Source organism: Hyperoodon ampullatus, assembly GCF_949752795.1.
Source record: "Hyperoodon ampullatus genome assembly, chromosome: 2".
NCBI classification, from domain to species: domain Eukaryota; kingdom Metazoa; phylum Chordata; class Mammalia; order Artiodactyla; family Ziphiidae; genus Hyperoodon; species Hyperoodon ampullatus.
In genome coordinates this window covers 670,148-692,110 of record NC_136915.1, presented here as the reverse complement: position 1 = coordinate 692,110, position 21,963 = coordinate 670,148, and the positions used below count along the sequence as shown (strand labels likewise).

Here is a 21,963-nt window from a genome sequence, read left to right as displayed (position 1 = left end):
ACTTGCAGCCGGCGGAGAGAACCCGCTTCCCCACGCCAGCCATCGGCGGCCACCCGAGGTACGTCCGGCTCCTCGGCCGTCAGGGAGTCTGTCCGCTGGGCTTGGACAGGCTGCCCCACTGCCCGGACACGGAGGCCACGGCATCGGGGCACAGAGCGGAGAGGGGACAGCTGGGGTGCAGAGACCGGCGTTCCCTGCTCCTGAGGATGGAGTGTCCGGCCCCGCCCTCCCGCCCGAGGTGGAGCTGCCCGCATCAGCACCACTTAGGGGAGGTCACTGGCGGAGCGAACGCGGCCCCACCCCTTTCCGTGCCTGCTGCGCCGAGCTCTTCACCTGAAGGTTCAGCCCTCACCTGCGGCCGGGGCGTCCCCAGAGGCCCAGGCGTGGTTTCCAGCCCGAGGCTGCGGGCGGCCCCCCTCAGTGTTTGGCTCAGGGAGGGGGCTGCTGTCCCTTCTGCTCCCCTGGGCGAGAGGCAGGCTGTTCGGAGCGCCCCCGGGGAGCACCCGTCCCCACTCAGCTGGTCGGGAGCCTTGCCTTGTCTCGTCAACGAGGCTTTTAGGATTCTCCCTCGTGAATGATGAGCAGGAAAAGTGTGGAATATTTACAGTTTTTGTTATGTTGCGTTTAAAAGGACAGTATAGGTTTTTAAAAGGAAATACAGGCATAGGTGGCTTCTGGAATGCATCGTGTATGCCAGGTAGACCACAGTCAGACCCGCGGCCCGGCCCCGCCCACCTCCTCCAGAGCAGACAGACGGATGGCCAGGTGTTTGAGGCCTGTGGTGGGCTGAGGCTCCACCCCTCGCTTCACCCCTTGCCTTGCAGCCTGTTGGGATTTCTGATCGGGACGCAGCCCCCTCCCTCCCACCAGGCTCGAGCTCTGGGGCTTGTCAGGTGCAGCCCTACTCGGGGCCGCAGGCTGGCCACCTGGCCATCTCCAGCCAGCCTGCGGACAGAGCCACCCGAAGGCACGAATCGTTCCCTGAGTCTCAGGCAACAGTCCCAGCTGTTCGGGGCCTGGGTTCCCTGATTGCTTCTCTGGTTTTCCAGTTGGCTTCTCAGCTGGAAAATATAAAATAGCCCCTCCTGGAGAGCAAATCTCTTGGCAACAGAGCAATAACACATTTCACTAAGTTCTGCTAACTTTAAAAAGCTTGCAATGATGATGGATTAAAATGAGGCCTTTTAAACTACAAACAACCTTTTTACGAAGCTGACCTGCTCCAGAGGACGGCGAGTCACACGCACCTTCACTGTGCAGGGGTTGCTCGTGTGACTTTCCCAGGTTTTATCCCTTTCCTCTTTTTCTGCTTCCCCCCAAAACAAAACTAAAGAGGATTCTTTGGCGGTAGCTGGGGTGGCCAGCTGGTGCATTGATCTGTGAGGACCAGAGAGAAAGCACCGTTTCCCTGGGGCTGCTGCCTCTGTCCTCAGACTGTGGCCGCTGTGCCCACGGCTGATGGTGAGACGTGAACAGAAGGGGCGCATCTGTGGTCGCCCACGGCAGACTGTCACCTGAGTGTGATCAGGTGCCAGCCGCCTGTGTCCGAGTGTTGTTAGGGACCTGGGTCCCTGCCTCCTGTGGATGTGCCCCTCCCTCCACTCTCATCCTGTTTTGATTTTCTAGATATTAGGACCAAGAAAGATTTTTCTAAATTATTAGTAAATGAGGCAGTTTCTAGCAAAGCTGCTTTTGAGACTTCTCCTCATCCCGGGTGGGAGACCACAAAACATGTGCTGCAGCTTCATTCTGTCTGCATCTCCACCCCTAAGTCGTCCACATGTTCAGCGTTTCCGGGACAGCCCTGCGCCGAGAGTCAAAACCCGCAGCCTGGCAATGGCATTTGTTTAATAACCGTACAGACGTGTTTTTTAATTAAGTTTGTTTAGTAGTTTTTTAGTATGTTCTTTTCACTGAACCATCGCAGGCGTGCTCGTACCAGTGTTGACACTGGGTGTTGTGTGTTACATTGGGTCCATTCCTCCTATGTCTTTGGTCGTTGTCCGTGCCCTTGTAAACAAACACTTGAACCAGGCTTCTGAATCTGGTCATCTGCTTACTTACGTTGATACTTAGAGATGTAGAGATCTCTGGCTTTCAAGGAAATTTCCACTACTGAGTGGCATAAAAAAGGCTTTTTTAAAAAAGAATTCTGATAGTCATAATTTCCTGCATATCAGCATTAAAATCATCTGCCTTGGAAAGCTGAGAATTCTCTTGCACAATCCAAAATGTGTCTTCAATTTGTGAGTCAAACAGTAAAAAATTGCTGCACGAGGAATATCATCCACGTGGAGCCGTGCTCGTCGCCGCCCTTGAAATACTTTCCGCAGACTGGTGGGCTTTCCCTCCTGTGCGGCGCTGACTGTCCCATGGATGGTCATTTATAGACGGGCCAGAGGGGATCAAAGAAACGCAACATGTCTTTTTACATCTGTCCAGGGGGTGTGCTTCCTGATGCATGAAAGTATTTTCACTGTTCCCCTGGGTTGGAAAAATTAAACAAGGATGTTATTACAGGTAGAAACCCTCCTGTCTTTTTGCCTTTGACCAACATTGTGCTAAGGGCTCTGTTCTTTTCCAAAACACGTACATGCCCTGGTTGGGACCTCTTTGTTTTCTTAGTTTATAAATAAGAACGTCCCAGCTCCCCTGAAGAGCCTGCCTACTTCTCTATCCTGGCTGAGGGGCTGAGAGGAGAGTCACGAGGTTGCCCTGACCATCGCTTGGCTTACTCACCCTGCAGCTCAGGGTGTAAAACCTCCCAGTTTGCTGCCTCTGTAGTATCTCCTCCTCTTCTCCTGAGGGCTGAGATTCTGAGTTTGATGGTCACTGAGTCCATGCCTAGATGTCCAAACTGAGTTGGAAACTGTTCTAATTGGAAAAGTGTTTGGTTTTTTTTGTTTCCAGTTTTCATCAGAGGAAAACTGGCATTCAGCTGATGTGCTATTTCTAGACTGCAGATGTGTGAGTAGCGTCTGCACCCGCCCAGGGCGGTGTTGTGGGCACCACGTTGCAGAGGGCCACAGTGAGAGTGACTTTCCCACACTGAAAAACTTGAAAATTATATCAATAATTGTCTATATCAGAACCAAATTATATGTGCTTTACACCAAACAAAACTGCGGAGAACTAAAAGTACATTGTGCAAAATGTCTATAGTGTTTTGTATTTCACTTATTTCAGTATTTATGTGATTAGATGAATTCTTTCTAGAAAATGGTGGTTAAATAATTGAGTCACTGTTAATTCTGCTATGGTAATACATCGATGCTGTACAGTGAATCCTGTGGATGCCCCCTGGTTATTTTTGTCTAAATTAAGCCACCATGGTAGCAACTATCTAGGACTCTTGTTCTTTAAAAGTAAAATAAATGTTCAGCGTGTACTTTGTTTTCTTCCTTGTGTAACTCTCCAGTGTTCGCGCTACTGAAATGAACAAGGGTGGGTTCTTATTGCCTTCACCCCTTTTCAGCGTGAAGGGAGTGAAAAAATTGGTTTTTTCCTGTCACCAAAAACTCAGGAAGCAAAACAAACGCTTGGATACAGAAAGTAAACATTTCTTTCCGGGAAGAGAAAGAATTCCAATTCCACCGCCCTTTCTGTGCCCCAATTTCCTGTCACATTTTTCTCCATTTTCCATTTCAGGTCCAGTGAATGTGGGTATTCGTTTACCGTTCTCTTTCCCGAGGTTCTCGAGGCTGAACTGCCAGTTTTCTGTGACCACCAAGGTCCGCAGAGTAACCGGAGCCAGGGAAGAGAACTTCATTCTAAGAGCCTCAACAGGTTAGAAGCCGCACCTCACGATGAGGGAGTGCACGGACTTTGAGGGCCCCCCTCCCCCGCCTTAGCACAGCTTAAAACCCTGTGGCAACCGCTCTCCCCGCCCCGGTCTGGCGGGAGGTCTTCCGTAGGCAAGATTCGGAGTCCACCGCGCCACCGCCGGGGTCGGGGTCACGGGGACGGGGAGAAAGAGCGCAACACCGGGCACCCGACCAGGCCAAGCCCGGACTTGCGCCGAACCCGAGCTGCCAGCAGGGACTCGCCCCGCCCCGGCACACCGGGTGTCGTCAGCAGTCGGCGCCGAAGCCCGTAATGACGCGCTAGCGCGCGCCCGGCACTCTGCGCAGGTCTGGTGTCGGCGGCGGGGGGGCCCGCCGCGTGGGGGGTGGGGGGGCCCGCCCCCGGTCGTCATCAGCCCGAGCCGACGCAGGAAGTGACGACGCTCCTGGCGCGCGCCGGGCGGTTTCTCCTCAGGCTCCGGGACCGGCGGCGGCGGCGGCGGCGTAGGGGTGAGTGGCGGCGGGCCGGGCGGGGCGGAGCGGGGCGGGGTAGGGGCGCGGCCGGCTCACCTAAACTCTCGGATCCCGGCGGGCCTCGGGCGCGTGGGCCGGGGGGGGCGACACTCCCCGCTACCTCGGCCCGGCGCGGAACTCGGGGTGGAGGAGGCGGCGGGCCCAGGAGCTCCCCGAGCCAACTTCTGCCGGGCCGAACGCCGGGCTAGCGCGACTGAACCCCAAGAACCGGGAACCCGCGGCCTGGTCTGCGAGCGCGCCCTCGGAGCAACCACCCAGGCCTCCCCATATCCCGTGCTGGGGCTGCAGCCGTCCGATGGGCCAGTGGCCCACGCAGCCCAAGTCGTCTTTCTTTCTTTTTTAAAAAAAATATATTTTATTTATTTATTCATTTATTTTTGGCTGTATAGGGCCTTCGTTGCTGCGCGCGGGCTTTCTCTAGTTGCGGCGAGCGGGGGCTACTCTTCTTTGCGGTGCGCGGGCTTCTCACTGCGGTGGCTTCTCTTGTTGCGGAGCAGGGTCTCTAGGCGCGCGGGCTTCAGTAGTTGTAGCTCGCGGCCTCAGTAGTTGTGGCGCACGGGCTTAGTTGCTCCGCGGCATGTGGGATCTTCCCGGACCAGGGCTCGAACCCGTGTCGGCAGGCGGATTCTTAACCACTGCGCCATCAGGGAAGCCCCCAGGTCGTCTTTCTAATAAATCCTCCTGACGGCAAAAACAGTGCTTGGTGAGTGCCAGGTACTGAGCTACGAGCTTTACCTGGGTGCTCTCATTGAATCCCCAGTGATGCTGTCATATAGGTGGTTTTCTTACCGTTTATGGAATGGTAAGCTGAGATGAAGTAACTAGCCCTGGACAGCACAGGAATGACAGCAAAGAGATTGGAATCCAAGTGGTCATTTTCCAGAGCCCATCACTTTTTTTTAAATCTTTCTTTCTAGTATTTTAGTTTTTCTAAAATCGAAGTATAGTTGATTTACAATGTTGTGTTAGTTTCTGCTGTACAGCAAAGTGATTCAGTCATACATGTATATACGTTCTTTTTTATTTTCTTTTCTGTTACGGATTTATCACAGGAAATTGTATATATAGTGCCCTGTGCTCTACAGTAGGACCTTGTTGTTTATCCGTCCTGTGTATAATAGTTTGCTTCTGCTGACCCCAAACTCTCAGTCCTTCCCTCCCCCCCCCCACCACAATCACAAGTCTGTTTTCTATGTCTGTGACTGTTTCTGTTTTCTAGGTAAGTTCATTTGTGTCTTTTTTGGGGGGGGGGCACACGTGGCTTCTGAGATCTTAGTTCCCTGACAAGGGATTGAACCCAGGCCCCAGCAGTGAAAGCGCCGAGTACTAACCACTGGACTGCCAGGGAATTCCCATTTGTGTCATATTTTAGTTGCCACATATAAGTGATATCACACGGTATTTGTCTTTCTCTTTCTGACTTAGTTTACTTAGTGTGACAATCTCGGTCCATCCAAGTTGCTGCAAATGGCATTATTTCTTTCTATTTTTAAAATTTTAATAATACATTTTATTTAACCCAATATTTCTAAAGTATTACTATTTCCCATGTAATAATCAGTGTAAAATTATTAATGAGGTATTTTACATTTTTTACACAAAGTCTTTGAAATCCAGTGTGTATTTTGTACTTACAGCACAGCTTAATTCAGACTGGCCACAGTTGAAGTGCTCAATAGCTACATGTGGCTAGTGGCTACCATTCTGGACAGCAGTTAATTTAAGGTGTGAATTCTGTACACAGTTATAATCTCAGACAAGTAGAGGTCATTTCCAACTGTACCCATGGACAAATTGATAGTGAATTCATGTTTGGAATATTAATTGTATAGCATTTGGACATGGAAAATTTATTCTTGAATTATGAATAAGTGGTTTAAGCAAACCCGATTATTGCATATTATTACATGCAGCTACGGAAATAGGCACTTCCACATATTACCACATTTAATCCTTTCAAAAAACACCTGGTAAAGGATCGTTATCGAGATCGAAACAGACCTGTGCCCAAAATCCACTTCACCCTTCTTCTAGTTTGCCTTTCTGAAAGGCAGAGAGTGGAACGCTGAATACTGTGTTTCCCAGACTCCCGTGAGACTGGCGTTCTCAATGTGATTTAGATTCAGCCAGTCAGATACACATACGTGAGATTTGAAGGCTGGAAGTGAGGCAGAGACTGCATTTGAGGGGGGCGCATTTTTGCCATTTCTACAGGCACAGGAACCGATTTTTTGGCAGCAGAATTAAAGAGACATGCCATTGTCCAGTCTCTACCTGTGGATATTGAGAAGCAGGGTCCTGGGCATCCATGTTGCTGGGGCAGATCAGAGCAAATACAGCATGGCTCTGGAGTCAGTGGCAGTAGTGGCAGTGGCTTTCTAATTAAGTGGACTTTTGAAAGTTGTGGTTTCCCAAAGATAGCCATAGATTCTGTGCGTCGTAGAACATTCTGCATCCTAATGGGGTGCTCTGGTGGTCTTTGAGCAGTTGTCTTCCAGTTCCAGTCCCATCCTTCCAAACTCTGGGGTGCTGGAGCTGGGGCTGCTCACTGCGTCTCCGCTTTGCCATCTGGAGCCCGTATAGGTTCTACCAATAGGAGGTAATAGAGGCTTGTCTTGGGTGTCCACAAGATGAGTAGATCTCCACACCTGCCCACGAGGATCTGGAAAGTTTATATAGAGGCCTTAACGGGGTTCATTCGCATATGTAGTCCAAATAGTCTCAGTAACACATTGCTCTCTCCAGGCAGCATCCTTGAAAATGTATTTCATTCTTTTTTATGGCTTAGTAGTAGTCCATTGTATATACGTACCACATCTTTATCCATTCATCTGTCGATGGATATTTAGGTTGCTTCCATATCTTGGCTATTGTAAATAGTGCTGCTATGAACATGGGGGAGGGGGTGTGTGTATCCTTTTTAATTATAGTTTTGCCTGGATATATGCCCAGGAGTGGGATTGCTGGTTGTTCTATTTTTAGTTTTCTGAGGAACCTCCATACTGTTCTGTGTAGTGGCTGAGCCAACTTACATTCTTACTAACAGTGTAGGAAGTTTCCCTTTTTTCCACACCCTCTCTAGCATTTGTTATTGATGGCCATTCTGACAGGTGCGAGGTGGTACCTTGTTGTAGTTTTGATTTGCATTTCTCTAATAATTATCGATGTTGAGCATCTTTACGTGTGCCTATTGGCCATTTGTTTTCTTCTTTGGAGAAATGTCTATTTAGGTCTTCTGTCCTTTTTTTTTGCGGTACGCGGGCCTCTCACTGTTGTGGCCTCTCCCATTGTGGACCACAGGCTCCAGACGCGCAGGCTCAGCGGCCATGGCTCATGGGCCCAGCCGCTCCGCGGCATGTGGGATCTTCCCGGACCGGGCACGAACCCGTGTCCCCTGCATCGGCAGGCGGACTCTCAACCACTGCGCCACCAGGGAAGCCCTTCTGTCCTTTTTTCAATTGGGTGGTTTGGTTTTTTGTTGTTGAGTTGTATGAGCTGTTTGTATATTTTGCAAATTAAGCCCTGTCAGTCACATCGTTTGCAGATGTTTTCAGCCAGTCCTTAGGTTGTCTTTTCATTTTGTTTATGGTTTCCTTTGCTTTGTAAAAGCTTGTAAGTTTGATTAGGTTCTATTTGTTTATTTTTGCTTTATTTCTGTTGCCTTGGGAGACTGACCTAAGAAAACACTGGTGCCATTTATGTCAGAGAATGTTTTGCCTGTGATCTCTTCTAGGAGTTTTAGAGTGTCATGTCTTCTGTTTAAATCTGTAAGCCATTTTGAGTTTATTTTTGTGTATGGTGTGAGGGTGTGTTCTAACTTCATTGATTTACATGCAGCTGCCCAGCTTTCCCAGCACCGCTTGCTGAAGAGACTGTGTTTTTCCTATTGTATATTCTTGCCTCTTTTGTTGAAGATTAATTGACCATAGGTGTGTGGGTTTATTTCTGGCAGAGCCCATCCCTCTTAACAAAGATTTGTACTGAAGCTCTCAAAAGTGGCAAGGCAAAAGTGTTCAGAAACAGCATAGCATCAAACCACAGTTTGCTGTGTCCTGACACAGTTTGAATTCTTTGTCTTTTTTGCAGTGTTTTAACTCAAATGGGTGATGAAAAGGACTCTTGGAAAGTGAAAACTTTAGATGAAATTCTTCAGGAAAAGAAACGACGGAAGGAACAAGAGGAGAAAGCAGAGATAAAACGCTTAAAAAATGTAAGCCATGTTTTTTAAGTAAGTGTTTTTTTTAAAGGAGATTTAATTTCTTTGCCCTCATTTTTCCATTAGAACAACGCTTCTTCGGTGAAGTTCTTTTGTACTTCCAAATGTCACAGGTGAGCCCAAAATCTATTCTAAAAATTAACAAAAACATTCAGTTACTCAGTTTACTTTGACAGCAGATCGATAACATACTAAAGCTGCATATAGATGACCACAGCTACATGGAAAATAAAGTATTTTGAACCTAAAATCACTAGAGTGCGGTTGGGCTTATGTTTCTCGTTTTATCATTATATTCATGACACCATTTCCAAGTATTTTTAGTATAGTAGGAAGCTGCCTTGAAATTAGTATTATTGTTTTACACCTTTCTTGGTTTGCCTAATAACATAGGAAAACTTTAGTAATTTGATAAGGGGCATTGAAAGAAATGCCTCTTCTGATAAGTTTAGCAGCAGACCTTTCTTACGTATTTATGAGTACTTTTTGAGATACTGTAAAGTATTAGGTGTATAAAATATGCTTTAAGGCTCAGTTCTGGCTAATATAAACAGCTAACATACTTGTCACAGAGTCTGATGTCCCCTGTCATATACGCTGGTGTTAAATTTCTCAGGTTCTGGGTTACAGAGAGTTATATGAAATTCTGATGTCACGGGATTTGAATGAAAGTTTTTTATATTTTATAACATTGGTCCACTCAAAGTTTGAGTGTATGAAAGTTTGTTTTCAGATATTGGCAAGGTTTGAGTATTATTAAAAATAGGCTTATCTGTAAGGAAAATTACTTTCTCCTTGCTTCTTAGTCTGATGACCGGGATTCCAAGCGGGATTCCCTTGAGGAGGGGGAGCTGAGGGACCACCGCATGGAGATAACGATAAGGAACTCGCCGTATAGAAGAGAGGACTCCATGGAAGACAGGTGAGAGGGCGGTGGCCCTGGAGGAGCCCGCCGGCTGCAGGTGCACTCACCTGAGGAGACAGGCTGAGCCCCGTGACAAGGCCGTGGTCCTGGCTGGCCCTTCTCAGTGTTATTTTGAAAGTTTGAGGTCATGACCTGAGGTTTACCTCTAGATTGAAATGACTCTTGTGTGGTGTCAGTTACCAGCTCTCCCCTCTTCTTAGGAAAAGCCTGAGCATGTGTTCCTTTCTTTGTGATCATTCTGCAGTGAAGTGAACACCATTCACATGGTACATTTAAAGAATTCTGCTGTATGTTTGTGATGATTTGTATAATTACTGTCTAAAATTATCTACAAATAAACCAAAGTAGCTGCTGAAAGATACTTGGAGCAAGACCTTGAAGCAGAAATGGTCCTACCGAGGTCTGTATGTTCTGACGTTTCTTCCCGTGCTGTGCTTTCTCCTCACTTGTTTTCTTCTCATGTCCATCATCAAGCAGTTAAAAACAGCATAACCAGAAATTAAGGCAAAAAGGCATAGGGTGTGAATTCTCCCAAGATCTTGGTTATATAATCAGTTGAAAATATTGTTAAATGACCTTTTGAGATCATTGTTTGATTAAAATTGTGGGACCTTTTTTTTTTTTTTTTTTTTTTTTGCGGTACGCGGGCCTCTCACTGCTGTGGCCTCTCCTGCCGCGGAGCACAGGCTCTGGATGCGCAGGCTCAGTAGTCATGGCTCACGGAGCCAGCCGCTCTGCGGCACGTGGGATCCCCCCAGACCGGGCACGAACCCGTGTCCCCTGCATCGGCAGGCGGACTCCCAACCACTGCGCCACCAGGGAAGCCCAAAATTGTGGGACCTTTTTTAACAACTTTATTATGGTGTAAATGACAAACTGCACAGATTTCAGGTGTGCGGTTTGATACGTTTTTATATACCTGTAAACTATCCCCACGACCAAGATCATGAATACCCTCAAGGTTCCTCCAAGAGGCCTTTTTGTTCCATGTTTCACATTTATTCCCCACTTAACACTTTTCATCTGAATCTGTATTTAATATACAGTTTGGGCTTAGGTTTCATAATGAACATCATCTTCTGGCTGATGGTTGAGGTTCACCTGTCTGTTCTGAGCCCTTCGTCTCCCTGGGTTGAAGACACTCCACGATAGCCCGGTGCTCCTCACATTACTTTCTCAGGCGTGATGTAATGCTGTGGTGTCTATTGCAGAGGAGAGGAAGATGATTCTTTGGCTATCAAACCACCCCAGCAAATGTCTCGGAAAGAAAAAGCTCATCACAGGAAAGACGAAAAGAGAAAAGAGAAACGTAGGCATCGTAGCCATTCCGCGGAAGGGGGTACTGAGCATTCGTTTTCTTTTGTGTTGTGTCAGATGCGCTCGTTCCTATGTCACGATCTGCTGCCTTCTCCAGAGCACAGCTGACAGCGAAGAGCATGAAATGTTAGCTAAAAACATAAATTCATTGTGGATCATTCTGAATAGATACTTTGTTTTCCTTCTGTGTTTTCTTCTGTGTGTTTCCCCCTCATTGCATTGTTCTGGAGTAGTTTGTCTACCTACAAAATTGTCTTAATTCAACAAGGGAAAACACAGTCTTCAATGCTAAATTGCTTTAACTAAGAAACAGATGCTTGATAAAACTGAAATAATGGATTTCATCTCATACCAGTATTAAAGAGCTTCTTAGGGGTGTTGGGAAAACTGGGCCTGGGGCCTGATTTAAATCTCATTGTTAAACTCAGTTGGCTAACGTGGTGTATAACGTGATGTAGAAACTAAAAGGAGATAAGCTTTGTCCTGTATCCTTTACAAGCAGTGATTTCTTTTTAAATCGTGAAACTAATACAGTCTAATCACAGTTTATTTAATACAGAAAATTAGAAAGAAAGATGGGGATCACGGTTCTATTCGGTGATAATCACATTATTTTTGTTTTTTTCTTAACTGGAGGCTTACTGCATAGAGTTTTATATTTTCATCCTCTTTTTTTTTTTAACAGAAAGTCATGATTGTTTCTCCAAGTCAATGATTAGATATTTTTTCTTTTCTTCACTGGGTATTTTCAAGTTGAGTTTCTAGAGGTTAAGCTTCTTCGTGTGACACGTCCTGGTTCCCCCTAGGGAAGCACGCCCGAGTGAAGGAGAAGGAGAGGGAGCACGAGCGCCGCAAGCGTCACCGAGAGGAGCAGGACAAGGCCCGCCGGGAGTGGGAGCGGCAGAAGAGGAGGGAGCTGGCGCGGGAGCACTCCCGGCGGGAGAGGTGAGGCCGCGCCCCGTGGCAGCCTGTGCGATGGGCCTGCAGGGGGGGGTGCTGCTGGACAGAGCTGGGGGTCCAAGAGGAATCGAGAGGCGAGGGGCGAAGGCTTGGGCTGGACATACAGCAGTGGGGGAAGGAGAGAGAGGAAGAGGGGTGGCAGGTGGCTGGAGGAGGGGGGCGGCTGTCCACACCCGGGCCCGGCGCCCCCAGCGAGGAGGGCAAGGGCTGCTGTCCAGGCCCGGGTGGAGCCATTCTGGGGGCGTGTGAGTCCTGAGGCAGAGTCAGTGCGGGGAGGCCTGGGGTGTGGGCGATCCCCTGTCTTCTCACTCGGCAGGTGTGTGCTGGGCACCTGCTCTGTTTCAGGGGGCCTTGTCCAGAAAGACCAACAAGATATGTTGCTTAGGGTTGTCTGGGGTCGCAGCAGAAATAGACTCTGGTTCTTCCAAACAAGAAACAAAAGGAGAAGTGACAAAGGCAATCCCAGAGGCCTTGAAATGGCCTGGGAGCTGGGACACCAGACTCCTGGGCCTTTGTCTCCAGGTGCCTCTGTGTGGGCTTAGAGTTCCAGGAGAGAGCGTCTGTTCACTCCAAATCTGTTCCGCGTGGCCCAGGTGTGAATCCTAGGGCCACCTCTGGGTCCTGCGGTCATCTCCAGAGAGAGCTTGAGAGCTGGGCTGCTCTACAGAAGGGAAGTAGCGGGCTGGAAGGTGGTGACATTCCCAGCAGCCAGGGCCGAACAGAGGGCAGGTACAGCAGGTGTGAGGAGAGCCTTCGTTCTCAGGACTCAGGGAGTGTGAGAGATGCGGCTGAGAGGTTGGGGTCTAAGGCCACTGTGAGGCCAGCAGAGCCTTCAGTGCCCTGGCTGATGGCACATGACACACCCACGTTTGCTAAGCCCTGTGCTCTGTCCACTGTGGTCCAGTCACACAGCTGTGCAGACACAGTGGTGACCCCAAGGAAGCCAAGCTTGAAAATATAGAGGCGCACGTGGAAAAATGCAGCAGTGGCCACATTGTTCAAGGGAGACAAGTGTTCACAGGGTTATTAGCCCAGCGGCTTACTAAATAGCAACAACTGGGAGGAAAAATTCAAGTGCAGGGTTGCTGCAAGATGTTACCTAGAATGTCCAGTTTTCAACAAGAAGTTCTGAGACATACAAAGACATAAGGTTTGACCCCGTATTAAGGAAGAAAGACATAGTAGACAGCATTTCCAGATTTGGCAAAGACTTGGAAGCAGGAACTTGAAGATGGAGCAACAGACTTCATGCCTTCTGAAGACAGAGAGGAAAGGATCTTCAATCTCAAGATCTGTGGGACAGCATCCAGTGCATCCAGTGCATCCAGTGCACCAGCACGCGTGTGGCGTGTGGGAGGGAAGGGGGGGCACACAGGTGGCTTTTAAATAATGACTTGAGTACTTCCCACATTTGATGAAAACCGTTTTATGTACACATCCGAGAAACTCAGTGAGCCCCAGGTAGGATAAGTACAAAGTCACAGTCACACCGGGGAAGCTAGTGAGAAATTCATGAGGGGCAGCAGCGAGCGGGGTGCTTCTCATCAGAAACCGGGGGCCACAGGCAAGAACTCGGCCAGCCTCAGAAGTGAGGGGCACATAAAGGCCTTCCCAGGTGAACAGAGGCTGGGGGACAGGTGCACACATCACTGCAGCCACAGCAGCAGGACATGCATTGCCCTAAGAGCTCCTGGGATGAGTTTTCAACAGAGACCGTGTGCCAGGCTGTGGAACAAATCTCAAATTTAAAAGAATTGAGGCCATACAAAGTATGCCCTCTTATCACAGAAGAATTCAATTAGAAGTCAGCAACAGGGCTTCCCTGGTGGCACGGGTTAAGAATCCGCCTGCCGATGCAGGGGACACGGGTTCGAGCCCTGGTCCAGGAAAATCCCACATGCCGCGGAGCAACTAAGCCTGTGCACCACAGCTACTGAGCCTGCGCTCTAGAGCCCGTGAGCCACAACTGCGGAAGTCTACGCGCTTAGAGCCCGTGCTCCACAACACGAGAAGCCACCACAATGAGAAGCCCGCGCACCGCAACAAAGAGCAGCCGCCACTCGCCGCAACTAGAGAAAGCCCGCGCGCAGCAACAAAGACCCAACACAGCCAAAAACAAATTTCTATATAAAAAAAAAAAAAGCAACAGAACGAAACCTGGGGAAATCCTCAAATGTTGGGAATCTAACAACCCGTTTGTGAAAAGCCCATGGCCCGAAGAAAAAATTGTAAGGAAAAACAAAATATTTTGAACTTTTTTTTTTTTTTTGGTTGCGACGCAAAGCTTGTAGGATCTTAGTTCCCTGACTAGGGATCAAACCCAGGCCCCAGCAGTGGAAGCGCCAAGTCCTAACCACTGGACCACCAGGGAATTCCCTGAAAATATTTTGAACAAGATGAGAGCAAAGACAACGTGTCAAAACCTAGGGATGCAGCTCCAGCTGTGCTTGGAGTGAAGCGTTTCAGGTGTAAGCAGCTAAACCAGAAAGCAGAAAAGGAAGTTGTCGAATCAATAACCTAACCTTCTACCCAAAGAAACCAGAAAAAAAGCAAACTCATCCCAAAGCAAGCCGAAGAGACGTTGGGAAATGCAGAGCAGGCAGAAGCAGGCTTGGGAGGCGGGGGACGGGGGACAGGGGTGGCCACGGGCGGTACGATCAGTGGATGCTGGGATGGCTTGTGATGGTTGCCCGATTCCAGGGATGTGTTCAGAGAAACTGAGCTCGCTGGTTGAATTCAATATGTAAGTTATACCTCCACTTTTTGTTTGTTTTGCCATACTGCGCGGCATGAAACCAAAACCTCACCCCCTGCACTGGAAGTGCGGCGGCTTAACCACTGGGCCGCCAGGGAAGTCTCCTTCCGCTTTTATTTGGGGATAGTTTGGACTCACTGGCATTTATAAAATAGTGTGTGGAGCCCAGTAGCCTTGGTCCGGCCCCTCCAGTGGTGACGTCTGTGTGGGCAGCACTGGCGGCCCTGGTTGCGCTCACACCGTTTTTTGCTTGTGCTCATTTCTGTGTGTATAATGCTGCCTTTTTTGCTTAACGTGTTCGCTTTTCAAGTTGTATTTGGACTTAACCCTGTAGGGACCTGAGAGTTAACAGACTGATGAGTTTTCATCTTCGGCGTCCGGTGCTGCCGACCCCACGTGTTTCGGTCACTGGTCACTGGTATTTCCTGACCCCCACACGACAGCTGGCCCCAGGAGCCCCAGGGCGCCCGGCCCAGGGCTGTGGCTGCCCCGCCCTTCCTCAGATGGGCTCTCCCACCCCCTGGGGGCCCAGGAAGACTTGGCTTCTGGTAGCGGTGGATTTACATTGTGTGCACAGAGGGAAATCCTCTTGGCGAGTCTCGGTAGAGCTGGCGAGCAGAATGTTCTGGAGCCGGTGGGGTTTCCGCCCCAGGCAGTCGTTGCCTCCTTGTACCGGCGCTTGGTTCCCAGGACGCGCATGCGTGTATGTTCTGCTTTTAAAAAGCTCTCTGCAGGTTGAACAGCCCAGAGAAGTAGTTTATAAACGCGAGCAAAAAAGCACTGGGGGCAAAAAGAACTGCCTGTTCCGGGGGGAAAATGTGGCGTGTGCTGGTTCCAGGGACCGCCTCGAGCAGTTAGAAAGGAAGCGAGAACGGGAGCGCAAGATGCGGGAGCAGCAGAAGGAGCAGAGGGAGCAGAAGGAGCGGGAGCGGCGGGCCGAGGAGCGGCGCAAGGAGCGGGAGGCCCGGCGGGAAGGTGGGGGCGGGGCGGGGGCGGGGCCCGGCGGGGGCGGGGCGAGGGGCGGGGCCCGGCCACCCTGCGGCTCCTGGGTTGGGGGCTGTCTGGGGTCCACACACTGGGGGTCAGGCCCAGGCTGGAGAGGTGGGTTCTGGCCCCCTGCCTTTTGACCAATAGGGAGCAGTCTAGAAAGCCCACCTGGGTCCTCTGGTCGCTTCCTGTGCTCCATTCTGGTGCTGGGGAGGGCTGGGGGGGTGGCGTGTGTGCCATGGGAAAGGGGGCTGCCGGCACCACCTCCTTTCTGTTCTCGTGCGCAGTGTCTGCACATCACCGGACAGCGAGAGAGGACTATGGCGACAAGGTGAAAGCCAGCCACTGGAGTCGGAGCCCACTCCGGCCGCCTCGAGAGAGGTTTGAGCTGGGGGACAGCCGGAAGCCAGGTGAGGCTGCACAGCGCTAGCTGGGCCAGCGTGTGGCGGTCTTGGCGAGGGGCGTTTGGGCACAGAAAGTGGCTGCTGCTTCGCATCACGATGCGCTAAACGCTTCCGTGGTGCGTGAGAGGGACTCTGTACGAAATAAGTTTATCAGCTCAAACGTTTGTTACTGGTCCTTTGAAGAGTTGTCTTCCTCCCGGGTATCTGGGTGAGCTGTTCCTCATACAAACCGAAGTTAGTCTTCGTATGAGAAGCGCCATCGAATCTTGTTAGTTTCAGCTGTTTTCCCACATTCACCTTCGATGGTTTGTTCCATAAGTAAAAGAAGAGAAAGTGGAAGAGAGAGACCTGCTGTCCGACCTGCAGGACGTCAGCGGCAGCGAGAGGAGGACCAGCTCGGCGGAGTCCTCATCAGGTAGCCGCTCGCCCGGCCCCGCCCAGGCCCGTGGCCCCCCGGGGCCGAAGCTCACTGCTGGCTGTTTCTTTCCTGAAGCGGAGTCAGGGTCAGGTTCCGAGGAGGAGGAGGAAGAGGAGGAAGAGGAGGAGGAGGAAGAAGAGGGGAGCAGCAGCGAAGAGTCGGAGGGGGAGGAGGAGGAGGAGGAGGAGGAGGAGACCGGGAGCAACTCCGAGGACGCGTCTGGACAGTCCGCCGGTGAGCGCGCCCGCACGCGGTTTAAGTCCGTAAGAGCGTAGGAGCTGCAGGTGGGTGACTTGAAATCTCAGTAAAAATGTATCCAGATTGAACACGCCTGGCTGTGTGGGGCTTACACGAGGCTCCCGCGTCGACGACATAGGGCGCCCCTTGCCTCCTTGTCAGCTAAAGTGGACCGCGCTTCTGCTTGGGGGGGCTCTGAGCTGACACCTGTTTCCTTTACAGAGGAAGTGAGTGAAGAAGAAATGAGTGAAGAGGAGGAGCGAGAGAATGAAAACCACGTCCTGGTTGGTGAGCGGCCCCCCGAGTGGGGCTTCACCGCCTCCTCGTCTGCCCCTGACCAGGGTGCTGACCCACGTTTGAGTCGTGAGCAGGGCAGCGACCTAAGAAATAACCTTTCTCAGAGGCACATCGTGCCCCGGGAGCTACAGGGAGCGCCGGGCTGGTGCGTCCCAGGACCCAGCTGGCTCGCGGGGAGCTGCTTCCCCCGGCACCCCGCACTTGGCCGCTTGGGCCCGTGGGGGCCGGCGTCCCTTAGAAGGGACAGTGCTGAATGAGCGCCATCCTGAGGGTGCTGGGCTCGGACACCAGGGGAGGCTGGGAAACGCCAGCTCGACTCTGACCACAGGGCCGTTGCTGACCAGGTTCTGCATGGCCTCCGCAGGCAGCCAGGCCAAGCCCTCTGGCCAGTGGCCGCAAGTTCTGGGGGGCCTTGGAGCTCGCAACCGGTCAGTGGCTCACAGTGGTCCCAGCCCGGCCAGTGGCCCCAAGACGCAGTGCCCTCTGTCCAGAGCGATGGGACGCGCAGCCCGTGCCTGGCCCCCCCGGGGCTCTCAATATGGCTTCTTCCTGCACTTGCTGTCTCCCCCCAGAACGGGTGGGGTAGCCACACTCGCTCGTTCTTGGTTTGTAATTGGGTTGAACTTTTGAAGTTCCAGAGTCACGATTTGACCGCGATTCTGGAGAGAGCGAGGAGGGGGAAGAGGAGGTGGGCGAGGCCACCCCGCAGAGCAGCGCCCTCACCGAGGGCGACTTCGTGCCCGACTCCCCAGCCCTGTCGCCCATCGAGCTCAAACAGGAGCTGCCCAAGTACCTGCCAGCCCTGCAGGTCAGGTGCCCCCCCTGCCCCAGGCCTGGCTCTGCTTTGCTGCTCGTGGACGGGGCCGGTTGCTGAGAGCAGAAGCCGGGTCCGCGCTGTGGGTGTCTGTCACTGGGCGGGCCCGGCCACCGGCCTCTCACCTGTCCCCGATCGTGGTCCGGCCTCTTGTCCAGCAGTCTTGGGGGGAGGACAGTTCCTGCGTCCGCAGCCAGGACGCCCGCCAGGGGCCCCATGTGGAGGGGGCGGGCAGCCTGGCAGGCGGTCAGCTCTGCGGCCACTTCTGCCTCGGCCTGGGCTGGGTGGGCACCTGCTCCTCTCGCCCGGCCGCTGTGCAGGGGTCGGAGGGCAGTGCTATGAGTCAGCCCACGTTCTCTGTTGGGAAAAGTCGGTAACAGCGATGCTGGAGGGAGGGGGTTTGGAGAGGGCAGGTCACCAGAGGGTGAGCGGCCTCAGGTGCTCCGGGCGCCCCAAGGCCAGTGGCCCAGCCCCGAGGGCCGCCCCAGCTCCTGGGGGTTTCCTGTGCCAGCTGGGGGTGCAGTGCACAGGGCCACTCCTGTCCCACCCTCATCTTAGGAGGACGTGGCTGGAGGTGGCGGGGTGGGGGGTTGCCCAGGGCCGGCTTTTGGATAAAGGGGCACGTGCTCACTGAAGCGAGGAGAGCATTCCCAGGCCGCTGCCCACGCGCCCTGCGGGCCCTCCTGCCACGTCCGGCGGGGCTTCCCTCTCGGTGGGTCTTCCCTCTGGGGTGTGGCCCCGCTGCCGTGCCCTCATGCTGGTGCTTCCTCCCAGGGCTGTCGGAGTGTGGAGGAATTCCAGTGCCTGAACAGGATCGAAGAAGGCACTTACGGGGTGGTGTACAGAGCAAAGGACAAGAAAACAGGTGGGGCGAGTCCCAGGATGGTCCCCCAAAGGGAAGGGGTGGTGTGGCGCATGGACCGGGTGGCCCAGAGTGCCAGCCAGCACCACGGGGCGCCGGCACCTTCAGCCTCAGGGTCACTGGGTATAGTTTCCTACTGTCCTGGTTGTCGCCCCTCCCCTGGTGCTGGGCCTCAGCCTTGCCTCATCTGACTGGTGCACACCTGAGCAGCCGGCCCCTTGGCGCCTCCAGAGGCCAGAAGTCGGCCTGACCACGAGGCTCAGTGCTGCTTGCTTGCAGCCTCAGGCAGGTGTGCACCCTTGGCGGGGCCTCAGAGAAGCAGTCGAGGCCCTGAGCACGGGGGGAGGCCGGTTGGCCATGTCCCGTGATCGTGGGGGAACAGCGATGAAACAGGAAGAGTGTGTGGCTGGAAGAACGTTTGCTCAACCTTGGTCTTCACGTTGCTTTCTTTTCAGATGAAATCGTGGCTCTGAAGCGGCTAAAGATGGAGAAGGAGAAGGAGGGCTTCCCGATCACGTCGCTGAGGGAGATCAACACCATCCTCAAGGCGCAGCACCCCAACATCGTCACCGTCAGGGTGAGGCCGCCGGCCCACGCGCCTCTGCCCCGCGGGGCCCCCAAGTGCTACACCGCGGTGGCCGTCGCACTTAGGAGGTCCCTGCTGTCACCCAATGTCTGGGCCCCGGGATTTCAGGTCTCCTGAGAGAGCCGGCGGGGGCAGGACCGGCCTGGGACCCCCGGGCCATGGGGCCTGCTGTCGTTTCCTAGGAAATCGTCGTCGGCAGCAACATGGACAAGATCTACATCGTGATGAACTACGTGGAGCACGACCTCAAGAGCCTCATGGAGACCATGAAGCAGCCCTTCCTGCCGGGTAGGGCCCCACGCCCAGGTCGCCCAGGGCGGGAGTGCTGACCTGGAACTCTGACCCTGTCGCGCTGGGTGTGTGTGAGTGCCCGGGTGCCGGGAAGCTTGGTGGCCGCTGAGGCGGCCGATGACCCGGGGGACCGGCCACGTGCTGACCTGTCGCCATCCAGGGGAGGTGAAGACCCTGATGATCCAGCTGCTGCGTGGAGTGAAGCACCTGCACGACAACTGGATCCTGCACCGAGACCTCAAGACGTCCAACCTGCTGCTCAGCCACGCCGGCATCCTCAAGGTGAGCCCTGCGGGCGGCTCGGGGAGGGCCCGGCTCCCGGGCACGCAGTCGTCCACAGCCCGCCCTCTGTCCTCACAGGTGGGGGACTTCGGGCTGGCGCGGGAGTATGGGTCCCCTCTGAAGGCCTACACCCCGGTGGTCGTGACCTTGTGGTACCGTGCCCCCGAGCTGCTGCTCGGCGCCAAGGTGAGTGTGGGTGTGCAGGAGCCTGCCCTGGGCGCGCCGACCCGCCAGCCCCCTGAGTGCTTCCTGACCCCCAGGAGTACTCCACGGCCGTGGACATGTGGTCGGTGGGCTGCATCTTTGGGGAGCTGCTGACTCAGAAGCCGCTGTTCCCTGGGAAGTCGGAAATTGATCAAATCAACAAAGTGTTCAAGGTGGGTGCCCCTGGGGACGTGTGCAGGCGCCTGGGCCAGGTGACCCTTCCTTGCAGGGCCCGGCTATTTGAGACGCCACCCTGTTTTAGGACCTGGGCACCCCCAGTGAGAAAATCTGGCCCGGCTACAACGACCTCCCCGCAGTCAAGAAGATGACCTTCACCGAGTACCCGTATAACAACCTCCGCAAGCGCTTTGGGGCTCTGCTCTCGGACCAGGGCTTCGACCTCATGAACAAGTGCGTCCCTCCCTGCACCCCGCCCTCAGCCCGCCTCCTCCCCGCTCAGCCCCGCCCCTGCCAAGTGCCTTGTTCTCCCAGGTTTCTGACCTACTTCCCTGGACGGAGGGTCAGCGCAGAGGATGGCCTCAAGCACGAGTATTTCCGCGAGACCCCCCTCCCCATCGACCCCTCCATGTTCCCCACATGGCCCGCCAAGAGCGAACAGCAGAGGGTGAAGCGGGGCACCAGCCCCCGGCCCCCAGAGGGTGGCCTGGGCTACAGCCAGCTGGTGAGGGGCGGGCCGGCAGGGGGAGCGGGGACCCCGAGGCGGGGTTGGCCCGGCCGGGGCCCCACGAAGCTGCTGTGTCCACAGGGTGACGACGACCTGAAGGAGACAGGCTTCCACCTCACAACCACGAACCAGGGGGCCTCGGCCGCAGGCCCAGGCTTCAGCCTCAAGTTCTGAGGCTCAGAGCTGACCCCGGACCCACCTTGGGGAGCGCCGACCGCTGAGGCCCAGCTGGGACAGCGGCAGACACTGGAGGTGGCGTCTGGGTCCAGACCCCCGTCCTGCCCTGACCAGGTGCCGCCACTGCCACGGGGCTGCCGTGGACGCGACCTCAAGTCTAGGACTGGCTGCTGGCCTCGTGGGGTTTTCCACGTTTTCATTTTATCTTGGCTTGTAAATTTGTAGAATTAAATCACGTTTTCCTTGCCGTGGGAGGAAAGGCTGTGTTTTTTCAGATGTATCGGATGTGCCCTGCGAGGAGAGGGCGGGCATCCATACACCCACACACACACCTCAGCCACGGTGACCACCGGCGGCTACGCCGTCGGGTGCTGGCCGTGACCGGGCGCAGAGCTGCGGGGGGTCTGGTCCTTGGTAACCTTCAGGCTGCTGCTCCAGCACCTTCCTGCCTCTCACCCAGGGCCCCAGAGCCAGGCGTGCGAGATCGCAGCCACAGCGGGTTTTTGTACAAGGTTGTTACGTGTTTTAAGATGTACAATATTCTTGGAGGAAAGGTCTGGCATTTCCTTCTTTTTTTTTTTTTTTTTTTTTTTTTTTTGTGGTACGCGGGCCTCTCACTGTTGTGGCCTCTCCCGTTGCGGAGCACAGGCTCCGGATGCGCAGGCTCAGCAGCCATGGCTCACGGGCCCAGCCGCTCCGCGGCATATGGGATCCTCCCAGACCGGGGCACGAACCCGTATCCCCTGCATCGGCAGGCGGACTCTCAACCACTGCGCCACCAGGGAGGCCCTGGCATTTCCTTCTTTAAGTGGCTGGTCCTGTGCTGGGTCCTGGGCCTCCCGGGGGGGAGCCCCAGCCCCTACACTCAAGGAGGGAGGGGTGAAAGGCAATCTCTGTGGGCTCAGCTCTTTGCAGCCCGCAAGTCCTCTAGCTACTGGGCTGGCTGGACAGGGTGTCGCTTGGGCAGAAGGGGACTTGTCACTGCCCGGGGCCCCCAGCTGCACTGAGCTAGTTCCTCCTGCGGGCGCCCCCAGCCTCCCCCCACCATGCCGCCCCCGCTCACCCCACTCCCTTCAGGGAGGCCTTGCAGCCACAGGGCCCACCCCCTTCCCAGCCCTGAGCCCACGCGAGACCCCCGGCCCCACTGGCTCAGTGCGCTGGCCCTGGTGATGCTGCTGGCACCTGGGCCTCGGGTTACCCACTGTTCCAGGCCCGGCCTGGAGAAGCCCC

General features: G+C 53.8%; 1 protein-coding gene across 3 annotated transcripts; it reads left to right on the top strand.

Moving 5' to 3' along the window:
* Positions 1-4,163: 4,163 nt before the first annotated feature.
* On the top strand, positions 4,164-20,980 carry CDK11B (cyclin dependent kinase 11B). 3 transcript variants are annotated; one of them, XM_079698137.1, is made up of 20 exons: positions 4,164-4,292; positions 8,403-8,526; positions 9,339-9,454; positions 10,669-10,766; positions 11,581-11,719; positions 15,328-15,464; positions 15,764-15,886; positions 16,200-16,295; positions 16,374-16,532; positions 16,758-16,823; positions 17,465-17,640; positions 18,421-18,511; positions 18,964-19,085; positions 19,277-19,382; positions 19,546-19,667; positions 19,746-19,853; positions 19,928-20,044; positions 20,134-20,282; positions 20,364-20,553; positions 20,638-20,980. In XM_079698137.1, exons 2-20 carry the CDS (start codon positions 8,416-8,418, stop codon positions 20,728-20,730), a joined length of 2,319 nt encoding a protein of 772 aa, XP_079554263.1. In that variant the 5' UTR covers positions 4,164-4,292; positions 8,403-8,415; the 3' UTR covers positions 20,731-20,980. The 3 variants fall into 3 exon arrangements, with proteins under 3 accessions (XP_079554263.1, XP_079554261.1, XP_079554262.1); XM_079698135.1 differs by having other exon boundaries at positions 10,669-10,796; XM_079698136.1 differs by lacking the exons at positions 20,364-20,553; positions 20,638-20,980 and having other exon boundaries at positions 10,669-10,796; positions 19,557-19,667; positions 20,134-20,260.
* Positions 20,981-21,963: the final 983 nt, after the last annotated feature.